At 37.6% G+C, this 15589-nt stretch overlaps 2 protein-coding genes across 2 annotated transcripts; both read right to left on the bottom strand.

Moving 5' to 3' along the window:
• Positions 1-3090: 3090 nt before the first annotated feature.
• faf2 (Fas associated factor family member 2) lies at positions 3091-10869 on the bottom strand. The gene is made up of 11 exons (XM_039813991.1): positions 10723-10869; positions 9341-9409; positions 9010-9144; positions 8729-8805; positions 8499-8637; positions 8299-8384; positions 7615-7706; positions 6003-6180; positions 5052-5223; positions 4749-4892; positions 3091-4300 (listed from the first exon to the last, which is right to left on the bottom strand). Exons 1-11 carry the CDS (start codon positions 10783-10785, stop codon positions 4118-4120), a joined length of 1338 nt encoding a protein of 445 aa, XP_039669925.1. The 5' UTR covers positions 10786-10869; the 3' UTR covers positions 3091-4117.
• Positions 10870-11708: 839 nt separating this feature from the next.
• Positions 11709-15505, bottom strand: pin4 (protein (peptidylprolyl cis/trans isomerase) NIMA-interacting, 4 (parvulin)). Its single transcript, XM_039812574.1, has 4 exons — positions 15340-15505; positions 15025-15095; positions 13495-13614; positions 11709-12184 (listed from the first exon to the last, which is right to left on the bottom strand). Exons 1-4 carry the CDS (start codon positions 15374-15376, stop codon positions 12026-12028), a joined length of 387 nt encoding a protein of 128 aa, XP_039668508.1. The 5' UTR covers positions 15377-15505; the 3' UTR covers positions 11709-12025.
• Positions 15506-15589: the final 84 nt, after the last annotated feature.

Raw genomic sequence — 15589 nt, 5'->3', positions numbered from 1 at the left:
TCAACATACTATACTATGCCTTTTAGAACCTTTTTTTTCCACATACTCATACTATGACTCTTTTTTTAAATTTTCGACATAACTATACTATGTTTTTTTTACAAATTTTCGACATACTATACCTATGGCCTTTTTTCGGCATACTACACTATGGCTTTTTGTTACTCTTTTCGATATATTATTGAGGCAACAGTGCTAACACATTGGGCAACTGTGCTGCTTTTCCTTACTGTGTGACTTTTTTGACACACTATACTATGCCCTTTTTAGACATACCTATGATGTTTTGGGGCTTTTTTAACATACTATACCTATGCCTTTTTGTACTTACTTTTTAAAACATGACTTTTTTTACAATTTTTGACAACTATACTCATGTCTTTTTTACAAATTTTCGACATACTATACTATGGCTTTTTTCGCGCATACTACACTATGGCTTTTTGTTACTTTTTTCGACATAACTATTGAGGCAACAGTGCTAACCATTGGGCCACTGTGCTGCTTTCCCCTTTACTATGACTTTTTTTCGACATACTATACTATGACTTTTTTTCAAAATTTTCAACATGCTGTACTATGTGACTTTTTTCGACTTGCTATAACTATGACTTTTTTTTTACAGCTATAACTATGATGTTTTTTGTGACTTTTTCAACATAACTATACTATGCCTTTTTGTGACATTTTTCGACATACTATACTATGGCTTTTTTTCGGCATACTACACTATGGCTTTTTTCTTACTTTTTTCGACATACTATTGAGGCAACAGTGCTAACCATTGGGCCACTGTGCTGCTTTCCTTTACTATGACTTTTTTCGACATACTATACTATGAGTTTTTTTCCAAATTTTCGACATTCTATACTATGAGTTTTTTTTCGACATACTATACTATGACTTTTTTTCGACATACTATTGAGGCAACAGTACTAATCATGGCACTGTGCTGCTTTTACTTTTACTATGACTTTTTTCGGCAGACTATACTATGACTTTTTACACTATTTTTCAACAAACTATATTATGACTTTTAATCTTTTTTCGACATACTATACTATGACTTTCTTCAATGTACTATACTAAATTGTTTTTCACCATAGTATACTATGACTTATCGACATGCTTTACTGTGACTTATAAATCACTTTTTCGACATACTATCATTTTTTCGACGATATAGTACGACTTTTTATCACTTTTTTCAACATACTATAACTTTTTATAACTTTTTTACGACATACTGTACTATGACAATTTATAACCTTTTTCCGCATACTCCATAACTATGACTTTTTATAATTTTTTTTCACATACTACGACTTTTGTGTGCCACCGATGACTTTTAAATTTTTTCAATATTACCTATACTATGGCTTTTTTCGGCATACTACACTGATGGGTTTTTCTTACTTTTTCGACATACTATTGAGGCAACAGTGCTAACCATTGGGCCACTGTGCTGCTTTCCTTTACTATGACTTTTTTCGACATACTATACTATGACTTTTTTTCAAAATTTTCAACATGCTGTACTATGACTTTTTTTCGACTTGCTATACTATGACTTTTTTTCGACATGCTATACTATGATGTTTTTGTGACTTTTTCAACATACTATACTATGCCTTTTTGTGACTTTTTCGACATACTATACTATGACTTTTTCACACACTACATTATGGATTTTTGTGAGCATTTTTATGGCTTTTTTTGGCATACATACATGGCTTTGCTTTTTGTAAGCTTTTTTTCGACATACTATTGAGGCAACAGTGCTAACCATTGGGCCACTGTGCTGCTTTCCTTTACTATGACTTTTTTCGACATACTATACTATGAGTTTTTTTCCAAATTTTCGACATTCTATACTATGAGTTTTTTTTCGACATACTATACTATGACTTTTTTTCGACATACTATTGAGGCAACAGTGCTAACCATTGGGCCACTGTGCTGCTTTACTTTACTATGACTTTTTTCGACAGACTATACTATGACTTTTTACACTATTTTTCAACAAACTATATTATGACTTTTTTAACTTTTTTTTCGACATACTATACTATGACTTTCTTCAATGTACTATACTAAATTTTTTTCACCATAGTATACTATGACTTATCGACATGCTTTACTGTGACTTATTAATCACTTTTTCGACATACTATAATTTTTTTCGACGTATTACAGTACGACTTTTTATCACTTTTTTCAACATACTATACTATGACTTTTTTATACTTTTTTTTCCGACATACTGTACTATGACAATTTATACCTTTTTTCCGACATACTATACTATGACTTTTTATACTTTTTTTCACATACTACGACTTTTGTTGACATGCTATACGATGACTTTTAAGACTTTTTTTCGACATACTATACCATGACTTTTTTCGGCATACTACACTACGACTTTTTATCACTTTTTTCAACATACTATATTATGACTTTTTTTGACATACTATGACTTTTTATACTTTCTTTCGACATACTATACTATGACTTTTTTCGCCATAGTATACTATGACTTTTTTCGACATACACTACTACTTTTTTTGACATACTATACTATAACTTTTTTATACTTTTCGACACTATGACTTTTTTCGACATACTATGACAATTTAGTTTTTTTGACATATTATGCTATGATTTTTTATACTTTTTTTTTACATAATACACTATGACTTTTTTAAGCATGCTATACAAGGTGAATTGCCAGGATGCAGTCCAAACTACGTACTTTGATCTGTACAGAGATTTGAACCAGTGACCTTCCAGTTCCCAACCCAACTCCCTACGGACTGAGCTAATGCACTTAATGGAGGGCCGGGTTGAGAATGCAGAATGACCTGGTTGAGAATGCACCATGTTAAATAGGTGATTACAGATGTGCCTCAGTGTACTTTTAATGTCATCATAGTAAAAATAATGTCCTTCTAAAAACTATCTACCACCTAAAATATCAAACTCCACAAAATTTGTTTCTCCGTGTTTTCTCACTCATCAAGTCATGGCACACTGTAAAGAGCTGCTTATGTGATTCTTTTACAAGTGTACATTCTCAATAAACCCACATTTTTTAAAATGTTTTTAATTTATAGTTGGAAAATTACATCTTTACATGAGCCCATTTAGATGTTACAGGCAAAACAGGCATCTATGAGTAACCACAGGCACAATATGGGCAGACTCGTACTATACTAGATAACGCCACATGGAAAAGCTGTGGCCTCTGTTAAATATTGTATGTTTAAACTTCATGAGCTTGAGGCAGTCTGCTTCACATAGTTACCAACCTGCATTTGGTCATTTTATGACACAGGGGAGTCAAAAAAACTGTAAGGTAAATTTGGGGGTTTTAAATATCTAACTTATGTACAGGTCATGGCTCATTTAAAACAGGGATCCCATAATTCCTTTATGCCCACATCCACCAACCTGCACCATTTGCTTTCCACACTTCACAATCGTAGCAATGTCAACCCCCCCATTTTAAACCAGTACTGTGCTTGACAATCAGTGGAGGAAACGTGCAAACATAAGGGCAAAAACAATGTTGAATTAGGACACATGGATCAAATATCAGGTCTTTAACATCAAAATAGCCAAGGCATTCACACCATCATAGAAATCCAACCTTCTCCATGCTGCATCCATAGGTATTAATACAACCTGCCTTCCTCAGAAGTAATTTGGGATATGGTTCTGGTTTTGCACAAAGCTATGTCAGTTTCAGTACATTTCAGTAGATGATTAAATTATTTGCTGCAACAGTTACTGGTGAGGAAGGACAATAATTAACTGGTAGCTAGTACAGACAATGGAAAACAAACTTCTTTGTCCACATGGATACAAAGTTGAGTTTAAGAAATATTTATTTGATAAAATTCAAGACTTTCCAGGCTATTGGGAACCCTGTTAACACAACCAAACAAGGATTGGACTGGATGCAGGGTGGTATATTTTTCCAGGTTAGGATTTTATCTCAATGATCCCTTGTGCATAATGGCCATTTAACAAAATAAGAAAAAGAAGAAAAAAACAGGGGTGGGCGGGCATTGGAGGTAAAAGGAGTTTCCATGTACAGGAGGTATTTCATCTATTAATCGTCCGTAAGGTCCTGAACAAAAAGGACCTCGGAGCGGCTGAGTCCTGCCTCTTTCAGTGTGGGAGGGTTGGGCTGCTCTTCAGTCGGAAGGCAGGGCAGGACTCGGCGAGGGAAGTTTGTAATTATCTGAAACTTCTCTGGGCTTTCTTTTAAAGAGAAGAGGAAGTCGTATATTACCTGTGAAAGAAAAAAGTAGTCAAGTGAATTGTTAAATAACCACGAGTGGTAGTAGATATAGAGAAGAAATTCTTTATAATGAGTTTTTATTATAATGTTTTTAGAGCAGCCTGAAAAAGAGTTACAATATGGCTTTAATTAGCAGCCTGAAAAAAAAGAGTTGAAATATAGCTTTAATTTTTTTTTTTGATGTGCTTCATGTGAGATCCATTACAGTATCTGAAAGAAATATTTTGTTCATATGTGGACCAAGTAGCATTAGATTAACACATTTCTAATTGGGGGCAGCAGGAGGAGCTGTACATAGCACATTGTTTGAAACGTGTGGATTAAATTTATTTGAACAAACTAGTAAATATCACTGTCAAATCTGCTCTAAACCACTGTAAGGTAAATCAGTCAGGGTCAACCGGGTGTGTACACAGGTTCTTGAAACAGTGGCGCTTACCGTCAGAGACTGCCCAAAGAGGAATCGTCGCTCTACTCGTGTATCATTGGGCAGCTTAAACACTATTTTGACACTTTCTGGATCATCTGCAGGTGGCTCTGGGGGAAGACATTCGGACTTCCTCTCCTTCTCTTCTTCGAGTGTCTGGAGTCACAACAAAAATTGACAACATGATCAAAAAATAAAGAATTGTGTTAAGAAATATGTTAAAGAGACGACCGTCTCTTTAAAGTAATTTATTAGTTAAGGTCTCCATGTATCGATGGGCATGTACAACATAATAAAATGGAAAGTAAGACTCACTTGTCGTCTCCGCTCCTCAGCAAGAACACTCTGCCGGACCTTCTCCTCCTCTTGCCTCAGCTGCTCCTCCTCCTCCCTTTTCTTTCGGTCCTTCTCCTGGTCGGCACGAAGGGAGGCCAGGTAGGCCTCGTCCTGCTGCTGTCTCAGCACTTGGGTCTGGTTCCTCTCCTCCCTGAAACAAAGTATGATCTGTCCTTATGAACTGTGAAACTGTTCGGGTATACTAGCAGAGTGTGCCATTAAACAGAGAAAGATTTAATTTAATTTATACTCTATTGATCCCCAATGGGGAAATTCCAATTTACACTCCGTTATTACACACAGGCCTGAAATGCACTAAGGTAGAGATGTCTGAGTGAGTGGGCTGAAGCAGGCGCCCTGAGCGGTTGGTGCCCAGGAGGTGACTGGCATCTTTCTGTACTTCAGTCCACACGGGGACTTGAACCAGCGACCCCTCCGATTCCCAATCGAACTGCCTACGGACTGAGCTTCTGCCATTGATTGATTGTTGTCATTGGCGCTTTGGCCAAGTGTGTTTGCCTGGGTTTAGGAAGTGTCCTTCATGGTGTAAGTGTTTATAACTAGGATACTAGTCTGCATACAGATGTATAGTTTCTGCATTAAATCTAAAAAATAATTTTGAGCCAAACACCAGTTGACCTCTGCCTATAAAAACAATGTAATCTGATTAGTAAATATTAACTTTAATCACAAGTGGAATGCTCATTTTAAACTAAGAATCAATGTAAACTTTTTTTAATTCAACATTATTGATATATATTTACATATTTTGGACTGTAACTGTGAGTGAAAATGAATTGAAGTGCTTAATCACCAACTCCAGGCCATAACATTTTGAGCTTCAACAATGGAATGGAACTTCCAGTCTACACCAATGGAAATGTTGATGGGATGTCTTATGTTGAGCAATCTATCTATGAATTTATTTACCGTTCAAGGCGCTCTGACATCAGATGGGTTTGGTTGGCATCCATGATGAAGGTGAGCTGATTGATGAAGTCCTCTGGCTGAATGAGACCCTCGAGCCTGCCCACCACTGTCATCTTGCGGTCCTTCAGCATTATCATGGCCAGGAATGGGTAGGTGTTCTCTCGCAATGCTTGGGACACTAAAGCACACCCAAATATTACACATCAAAATCTCCCTGTTTCAACAGTGGTGCTACCACCCACCCCCACCCCCACCCACACACACACATTTGAGTTCTCCACTGAGACTTCAATTGCCATTGCCACCCAAAAAGGTAAATGGAATTTTGTTTGCCAACCAATTACATTTGACATGACATTCTCAACATGTCTAGATGGGCATGTTGAGTTTCCAGATTTCCAGAAACAATCTCCCAGTTACTAAGTATAATCCACAGGACTTGCTTTCCTTTTTTTCATGATTTTCACAGCACACACATATCTCTTAAGTTCCTTGTATTAGGGTGACAGAAGTCTCAATGAGGAACTCAAAACCTGGGACTATAAACCCAATAAAAAGAACAATCCCCTCAGGTTAAACATAAGGAGGGGCACTTTACCAACTTTCAAATCCACCAGTTTGAGTTTGTCTCATATGTCTTTCATACAGGGGATTAGGGCTGGGCTGTATATCGACTTTTTTTTAAATTTATATCAATATATTTATTATTTATATAACGAGATATAAGCTGAGATCATTCTGATTTTTATCAAGATAGTTTGATGTTGCGTTAAATGACTAATTTCTTCTGTAAAGCCATGCCAGTGCATCTCTCTCGTAACCACCCGCTGCGTCTGCCCGGCTCACTTGCTGACAACAGGGAACAATAAGAATTGCCCGATGCCCTGGAGCCAGTAAAAACATACATTGGACCAGAAAATACAATCAGACAGTTGTCCCATTGTGCCCGAGCTCAAAAAAGTGAGAGAGAGGCATGTGTCTGCTATACTCTCCAAGACTTCCTTACAGCAGGAACACAGAGATAGGTTTGTTTACTTCATAGATGATCGGGTGCTCAATCCTAAAACAACATAAAAGTTGAAGCACAAGATAACATTCATTGCATCTTGGGAGGAAAAACACAACTGGGTTGAGAATGATGACTCGTGTTGGAACGTAGCTCCTTTGAGGAATAGCTCAGTGTGTAGCCTACTGTGTGTGAGAGAGAGAGCCAGAGAGAAATGGTGGATGTGCTGAGAGAGCAGACAGCTGCTGGCTATCGGAGCAGAGGAGGAATTCACAGTAAAGTTGTCACAGTACAGTGTAGGTTTCACTGTTAAGCAGGAAACTAAAACCTGTTATTGTATTCCGTTATTGTTATAGAAAACAACTGAAGAAATCTTTTTAGTGATAGTGTGTTTATTTAATATGGGCTTCGTATCGCCATTCAGCCTAAGAATACCGAGATATGATTTTTGGTCAATATGGCCCAACCCTACAGGGGATGCATGTGTGCTTACATGTGTTAGTGATACTAAACAGATATTTTTCATGATCAGAGCAACCCATGTTACATAATCATTAAACAGCTTACACAAAAAATAGTGGGTTAAATAACAATACATTTGCATACCTCTGTAGCCCTCAGGTTTGCTGGTTGAGCATGCCCAAAAGAGCATTCGTGTGTTGAGGAAGGTTACGACCTCTTCTGTACATAACGTGGAGCTAGGAAGTGACAAATCAGAAGCACAAAACAAACAACTTATAAGGGAACACATTTTTCATGTGCACATGGATATAAAAATACACATAAATATACTAATATCAAACTAGAGCTTATGTGCCTTCATAACATAACAACCAGACTGCAGCTTGAGTGAAGACAAACTCAAGCAACTGAAGGACTTCTACGATGACCTTCAAAGTCACTGTTCCATTATCTTTAATGTGACTATTATTTGCCACTGTTCATCACACCCCCAACCGGCCCCGTCAGACACCGCTTACCAAGAGTCTGGGTCTGCCGAGGTTTCTTCCTAAAAGGGAGTTTTTCCTTGCCACTGTCGCAATAGCCACTGCTAATGCTTGCTCTTGAGGGAATTACTGTAATTGTTGGGGTTTTGGAATTTATAGAGTGTGGTCTAGACCTACTCTATCTGTAAAGTGTCTCAAGATAACTCTGTTATGATTTGATAGTATAAATAAAATTGAATTGAAAGGACAGCAACCACATGTCCTTCCATAGCACCTGCTGTTGCTCAGTGTCACTGAGCAACAGCAGGTGCTATGTCTCTGGTGAAGTAGGCAAGTATCATACCGGCAAAACTGGTCAGTGTCTTGATGATCCTCCCCGTGAAGATACACTAATAAGTAGCGGAGCTCCCGTTTGGCATCATTCAGTGCCTACATGTTTCAGGGTGAACAAAAAGCAAAGCAACATATTGCAATTTCACCTTATCCACCAACTAAAGCATTACAATATGTGCTAGTAATTGGCCATCTGCTGTCTGAACTCACCTGGCTGTATGTTCCCTGGTAAAATACAGGGTGTGACCGACCATACTTCTCCTCAAAAATATGAATGAAGGACACAACATCTCCGACAGGATCTGTCACACGACCACGAGGATCTGGCCTGATGAACCGCAGGGCAAACCTTGAAGAAGAAAAAAAAAAGGAGCATTGTGGCGATCAGTTACCTTGCGCTATCCAGCAGCTCAGAGTTTAAGTCAACGTGCTTGAATTACCTGAATATGTCCAGAAGTGTGTAATATGTAAATCTGATAGGTAGCATTATCAAGTAGTAACTCCATCCTATTAATCCCTGAAAAGAAGAACCAAAAACAGTCTATTATATTTAAACAGTAGAAAATTCCAAGATATGTTTTGTGTCATTAAAGTACAATTGAAAATGACAAAATCAATTAAAAAACAAAACCTCTTAGACTGGAGCTTCAGTGAAAATATTTAACATCTCTGCAGACATTTCATCCTAAAACACAAACACTAAAAGAACCTGCAGACCTACCCTGGGTTGTGGCCTTGAGACGATGTAACTATATACTCTATGGTCTGCTGTATTGACCTGCAATGGTCTGGATGGTGGAGGGTTAAACACACTGGGCACTCCTTCTTGCTCATTGAGTCTGTCTTGCACTGCAGCCTGAAACATACATTTAAGCCCATCATACTTGTGTCAAGTCCTTCAATAAACCAAAAGAAAAACAATGACATAACTCAAAGAAAGACAGCACAGTTCACAGAATCTGTATAGGAATAAAAATGTAAACAGAGCCATGAAAATCCAATTGTAAAATCCTCTGAAACGTTAAAAAAAAAAAAAAACATGTCCGTCTTACCTCTATGTTCCAGTTGTGCTGTTCTAATGTTCGACGACATTGGTCCATTGATTCCAAACCAGTTAGGTCCTGTTAGACATAAAAAGAAAGTCAGTCTAAAGGCCTCACGTTACTCATAAAAGCACAAAGTCAAGTTTGTATAGAGTCAGGGTTTCCTTCAGTAGCTTACAGGCTACTGGTTTGCTGTGTCAAGTTCTTCATGAAAAGTTAGCAAGAATTGAACTAGGGCTGCACAATTTTTTTGTAATGTCATTACAATATCAACTAGCGAAATAAACACATCGCGAAAGATAATCAGGGATTTTTTTGTTGTTGTTAGTTATAAGAGTATCAGTCGAAAACTGCACTTTTAACTATCACCCCATTTTTAATGGTGCCTTTTGTGTAGTTTGTTCAATAAAATAATGCTAGAAATAAGAAATAATTATAAATGTTTTTTATTTCAACAAGCAATTTGTTGTACTTTGGCAGTACAACAGAAAGGCAGAAGTGTGTAACGTATTTGTCAGTGATAGAGATGGCTCTGGTATGTTTATTCATTTCAAGTAATGTAGCTAGTTATCGCGATATTCAAAAACGTTAACGTTATCGCATATTTTCCTCATATTGTGCAGCCCTTAATCGTACAAAACTAAACTGTCTCGGCTGTCAAAGAGTTAGAATGAAATAATTAAAGTAACAATACTATTGAGTTGAGCAGCAAAATTAACGTCAACATGCACAGTTCAACGTTATACCAAGCAGGATGACGTTACATGTTAGCTAGCTCCCCATTTGTAGCTAGCTAGCTAGCTAACGTTATAGAAGTGAAGATAGCTGGAACAGGCTACATATTAAAAGGGGGAGGAAAGTTGCATCACTCGTATCATCATAAAACCAACAATTTAATTCAGCATAGCTGGAAACAGTTGTGTCGCGGAGAAACATCAGTTCGATCATCACTGCTTTGCTAATGCTAACTCGAAGATCTATGATGCTAGCTAACTCAGCAAGTGTTCAGTGGGACCGTCAGTTGACACCTTCTGTTAGCCAAGTTACCGTAAAGCCAAAACTATTATATTAAAAACAAGTGATGTTGGTTAACAAAGTGGTATTTGTTATAAGCCTTTGACTAAAATATAACAAACGTTAGGTTATTTCAGTCCACCCATAGCCCTAAAAGTCTGCTAACTAGTTAGATATCTTAGCTAACGTTAGCTAGCTTTGCTTACGTTAGCTTTGACTCAAGTTGACGTTAGCGTTAGGGGGCTGGGGTAAGTTGACTGTGCAAAACGCGTTTAAACACGGACAATTCCACCTACGTACAGTGACTCTGTATCAACGATAGTGTATTAATATGAGGTTTCAAATGGACACGTGTTAGTGTGGATTAGGCCTTCTACCTGAAACTGAAGGAGTTTTTCAGTCTGCGCCTGAGACAACTCTGGCTCCTCTGGCGCCGCCATCTTACCTCGCCAATCATCTAGCAAGGCGTAACAACGTCAGCTGTCTTTTCCTGATGCGGGCTGTGCTCTGAGCCTCTGCGGGCTACCGCCGCCTAGCTCTCTGGATGTAACCCGTATGAGCACGTCAGAGCTCTGGGTTATTGTCATTGTCCACAATAATCTATCAAATTGATTGTATTATTTGCACGGATCTTCTTTGACCCCCTTAACTGTAACCGCGGATGGCATGCAAACAAGCAATCTGAAAAAATCTTATATTTTATAGACCAGAGAATTAACTGCGAAAATAATCAATTGATTTCATTGGTAATGAAAATGAAACTAAACAATGAAAGAATTGTTACCTAATTGGTAAATGTCAGTTTTGTTCATATCATTGGTGTTTTATCTCATATTTATGGAGGACTAAAAATGACAGAAGGAAAAATAAATAAATAAATAAATATATAAATACATAAATATATAAATAAATGTATAAATACATACAGAAATGCATAAATAAATAAATAAATACATGTAAAAATACAGAAATAGCCATTTATGTTACCAAAATGTATTTATTTTCACTATATTTCTGCATTTATTTATTTATTTTTCCTTATGTCATTTTTAGTCCTCCATTCATATTTACTAACTCTAAAAAAAGTTATTTCAGTTAGCACTAACAGCTGCCTATCTACAGAATACAGAATAACAGAAGCACTAACTTATCACCGATTGAATTGATATTTACAGTTTTGGTTTTGCCACCAGAAACACAAGTTATATTTCTGGAATTAAGGAAAACAAGCTGAACACTGAAAGGAAAACCCTTTCTGAAAGACTTTAAAGCAAAGTTTCTTGGAGTGAGGCCAGCACCTTTTCTATTACATCTTTTCTCTGTCACTCTCCCATACACACATAAACAAACCTTACACATTTTGTACTAGTGAAAAGAAATTCTTTTATTTGGCCGTTCGTGGTTTGATTCCCACAATCTTTATCAAACTCAAAAAGAAAATCCAGCGAATTATGTAAATGTGAAAGTTAATCGTGTAAGAATATTCCCTCAGGTTGAATTGTCAGTAAGGTAGTGTACATTTGAACAAAAGGGATCATTTCATTTTCTTATTCTTAAACATTTTGTAGAATAAAAAGCAAACGTTGCATCAAAACGGTAAGATCAGGAAATAATCAGTTTCACAATATAGCACACTGTAGAATTTGTAGGTCCTAATTCCAAGTGGTGAGCCACCTCACGTCACTTTTTCCCCTCTACCATAATGATGTGGTACCCAAACTTGGTCTTGACAGGAGGGTCTGTGTAGTTTGGTTTATCCATGGAACTGACAGGTAGGGCGAACGCTGCATCCTGGAAAGGTCCAACCATCGATCCTCGCGTCATCCACCCCAGATCACCCTGTCACGAATAGAAACTTCATGAAGAGAACACATAGTATATACACCTAATAATACGAGTGAGTGCACGTGAGCAACACAAAGGCAAAATGGTTCACTGTACTGAAAATAGTAACTACTGTGAGCAATGCAGGAACTTGAAACACTTATTTTTGTATGGCTTCAGTTACCAGGCGCAATTAGCAGTGATGTAACGTGGTGTGCTGAGGCTTCAGAGTTTGTAAAGGGCGTGTCGAGGCTTGTATCATTTTAGAAAAATGACATCATTGATGACGCCCAAAGCCCTAACACAGCTGAGAAATTATTGTTCCTGAATAAAATCAATAAAGTCTCCCCTCTACGCCATTTCCCTAGTTACATAAGCAAATCCACTGCCCTCTGATCGGTTAAACCACTGCCACTTTCTAGTTTTAGAACACTAATATTGCCCCTCCTGCCATTATTTTATTACTCACAAGACACAGTTAAGTTATACAATCATAGGCCTACTTATCAGAAAATAGACACTATTTTGACTATAAATGCTTTACATTGAAAATGATTGTTTTTTTCAGTGTTCAGTCGTTGGCAGTCATTTTTCCCAAGCCTTTACTGGCTTGATCTAAACCAGATGGTTTAGATCATCTGTAAAATATCTGACTGTTTTCTACACTCTTTGACCACCAGGTGGTTTTGTGAGCACGAGTCCTCGAGAAATCAACCGTTCTGCTCAAAAGCGTCAATGCTTCATGAAGCTTCATCTCACCTTCACTAAAAATGAGGTCACACATAAGGATTAGTCATAAACAGACAGTTAGGGCTTACAGTCAATACTATGGGATAATTCAAATCAAGCAATAGAAGCCAACACAGGCTTTTTTTTATAGCTTGATTCAGTTGAGTCAGTAAAAGAAAAGGGCAGCACAAAAGTACTGAGTAACTGATAGGGCTGGGCGATATGGAGAAAATCAGATATCACGATATTTTTGACCAAATACCTCGATATCGATACCGCAACGATATTGTAGTGTTGACTATTGGTGCTTTCACAAAATATTTACACAATGAGATTTTTGATGAATAATCATCAGTAATGTGGATATAATGACTAAGTGGGTAAAGGCAAATAATAGAACAGTTACAACAGTCTGGTAAGTTCAGAAAATGACATCACTTTACTGTAATGCAGCCTTTAAAACCAGGAAAAGACACCACTTATGCCATATTACGATATCCAAAATTTAAGACAATATCTATTCTCATATCACGATATCGATATAATATCGATATATTGCCCAGCTCCAGTAAGTGATCATGGGTGCGTGTTCTTACTCCTTGTCTCGCTTTGTCTTCACTGTATTGTGACGCTACTTCACTGAAACGGACTCCAGCCTTCAGTTTCTCCATTGCCTCCATGCATTTCCCATGTTTTTCACAGAGGATGTGTCGAACCTGGTGAAAAGCACAGATGATAAAGGCGGTTAGAATTCAAGGAATAAACAGTGGTTGGGATGCAGCCTAGAACTACTTAAAATCACTGTATCAGACACCGTGCTTAGCGAACACAGATAAAGCATCCCAGTAGTAGGTCATTTATACTGTAAAGGTTATGAAATGTGTCCCAAAAGCTCCCAAATTCCTTGATGCTTTCCGGCACTAGCGCTTCCTCTTCTCTGTGACCCAAAGCTGATGTTTATGCAGCCATAAAGCAGATTTTTTTTTTTTATTACCAGTAATAGCCTAGAGATAAAACAAGATGCTTGAAATATTTTATGAAAACAAACTGTAGCTCTGAATTTAACTAAATTAGTATTAAACCTTTTTTCCACACAACTGCCAGTTGGAATGCCATGCTCATCACATATGTCAACTGTTCAACTGTTACAGATTTCTAGTGACAAAGATGGTCCCAACTAGGGGTGGGAATCACCAGAGGCCACACGATACGATATCATCATGATACTTATGCCACGATACGATATTATTGTGATTTTAAACATATTGCAATATTCTGCGATATATTGCAATGTATTACCTTTTTTCCAACTTCAAATTTTTCCCAATTTCAAATGATGTCCCCAAAGGAAAATGTTGTCATTTTAGTTTCATCGAAAAAGATACATTTCTCTGTTTGTTCATCTCACTTCAATTTTAAATGTTGCAATATGGGATTGTCAAGCAGACAGACTGACCAACACATATATCATAAAAGATCGATGCTTGGCATCTGTGTATTGATACACTATTGCCACGAAAAATATCGCGATACTATGCTGTAGGATTGGGCGGTATCCAAATTTTGATACTGTCAAACCTCCTCCCTATTTTACCGCGGTATACGGTATTAACGTGACTAATTAAAAATGATGACGTAAGGCTCAGACGGCGTCACCAAACTGTTGGCTTGTGCACCGTTCAGAAACTGAATACCAAACACTAATACTGAAACAATAATAACATAACAACTTACAAAAAAACTACTTTCTTCTCCACACTGTCACGTGATGACAACCACACATAATTACATAAATTATATTTAATATTTAATCCTTGTCTCCTATATAAGTGCATTGCATTTTTTTTTTATGACGGTATTGAAACTGATACCATTGTTATTTTTAAGACCCCGCGGTATACCATATTACCGCCCAACTCTACTATATGGTATCGATTTTTTCCCCCCACCCCTAGTACCAACTCAACCACTCATCATTTCCCTCCAGCCAACTCATCCAAAAGTGGCTTTGAGGTAGGAGGGAGAGACGAGGGCAGGCAACGTTTTCTGTTGTTGTAAAAATCCCCCTGTTATATGTCACATTTGACTTTTGCAGTGCAGCTTTGGATAAGTGTAATTAAGGTTACCTTGACAGCAGTGCCTCCCTTTGGGGCTTTCTCTTGTTTTTTGTCAGCGTCTGCACTTCCTGAAGCCGCTCCTACACAGTGACGAGGTTAAGCACCAATGACATCACAACAATGGTTAAACCAATGAAAAAGCATAACATACAATGACATCGTAGCGAGCAATATATAATGTAATCGAGTAAATCATCATCATCATCACATGGAAGTGTGTGTTAACAGTTGTTTGCTACAGGCTAACGTTAGTTAACGTGGCTGACTTTAAAGCTAACAGTTCACAACACGTGATTAACAACTGGCAAGTGATGGACCACTGACCTTTACCACCCTTGCCACCTTTTCCCTTTGGTGGCATTTTAGATGAACGTTTACTGAAATGTTGAAGTAATGATGAAAAAGAGAAAACGGCAATAGCATGCGCTCATGCTGTGTTGTGGTTAACATGCGCAGAAACCCCTGCGCCGACTGCTCAAGTGTTTCTTCTTCTTTAGCTAGTTAATGGCAGATTGTAGCCACTCAACGTCCATACCGCCACCCAGTGGGAAGTACCAGAGTGCGCAGTCTCAAA

This window comes from Perca fluviatilis, chromosome 10 (genome assembly GCF_010015445.1).
Source record: "Perca fluviatilis chromosome 10, GENO_Pfluv_1.0, whole genome shotgun sequence".
NCBI classification, from domain to species: domain Eukaryota; kingdom Metazoa; phylum Chordata; class Actinopteri; order Perciformes; family Percidae; genus Perca; species Perca fluviatilis.
Note: the sequence above shows the minus strand (reverse complement) of the source record. Positions and strands in the feature narration are given on the sequence as shown.

What these genes read in the sequence shown, in the direction of transcription:
- faf2 (XM_039813991.1), bottom strand. Translation starts at nt 10,785, where the DNA reads ATGGCGGCGCCAGAGGAGCCAGAGTTGTCTCAGGCGCAGACTGAAAAA. An exon ending in AGCACAACTGGAACATAGAG is followed by an intron (nt 9,145 to 9,340) that starts GTAAGACGGACA and finishes TGTATGTTTCAG; the next exon opens with GCTGCAGTGCAAGACAGACT. An exon ending in ATGTCAGAGCGCCTTGAACG is followed by an intron (nt 5,224 to 6,002) that starts GTAAATAAATTC and finishes ACTTTGTTTCAG; the next exon opens with GGAGGAGAGGAACCAGACCC.
- pin4 (XM_039812574.1), bottom strand. Translation starts at nt 15,376, where the DNA reads ATGCCACCAAAGGGAAAAGGTGGCAAGGGTGGTAAAG. An exon ending in AGGTGGCAAGGGTGGTAAAG is followed by an intron (nt 15,096 to 15,339) that starts GTCAGTGGTCCA and finishes GTCACTGTGTAG; the next exon opens with GAGCGGCTTCAGGAAGTGCA. An exon ending in AAGACAAAGCGAGACAAGGA is followed by an intron (nt 12,185 to 13,494) that starts GTAAGAACACGC and finishes TATTCGTGACAG; the next exon opens with GGTGATCTGGGGTGGATGAC.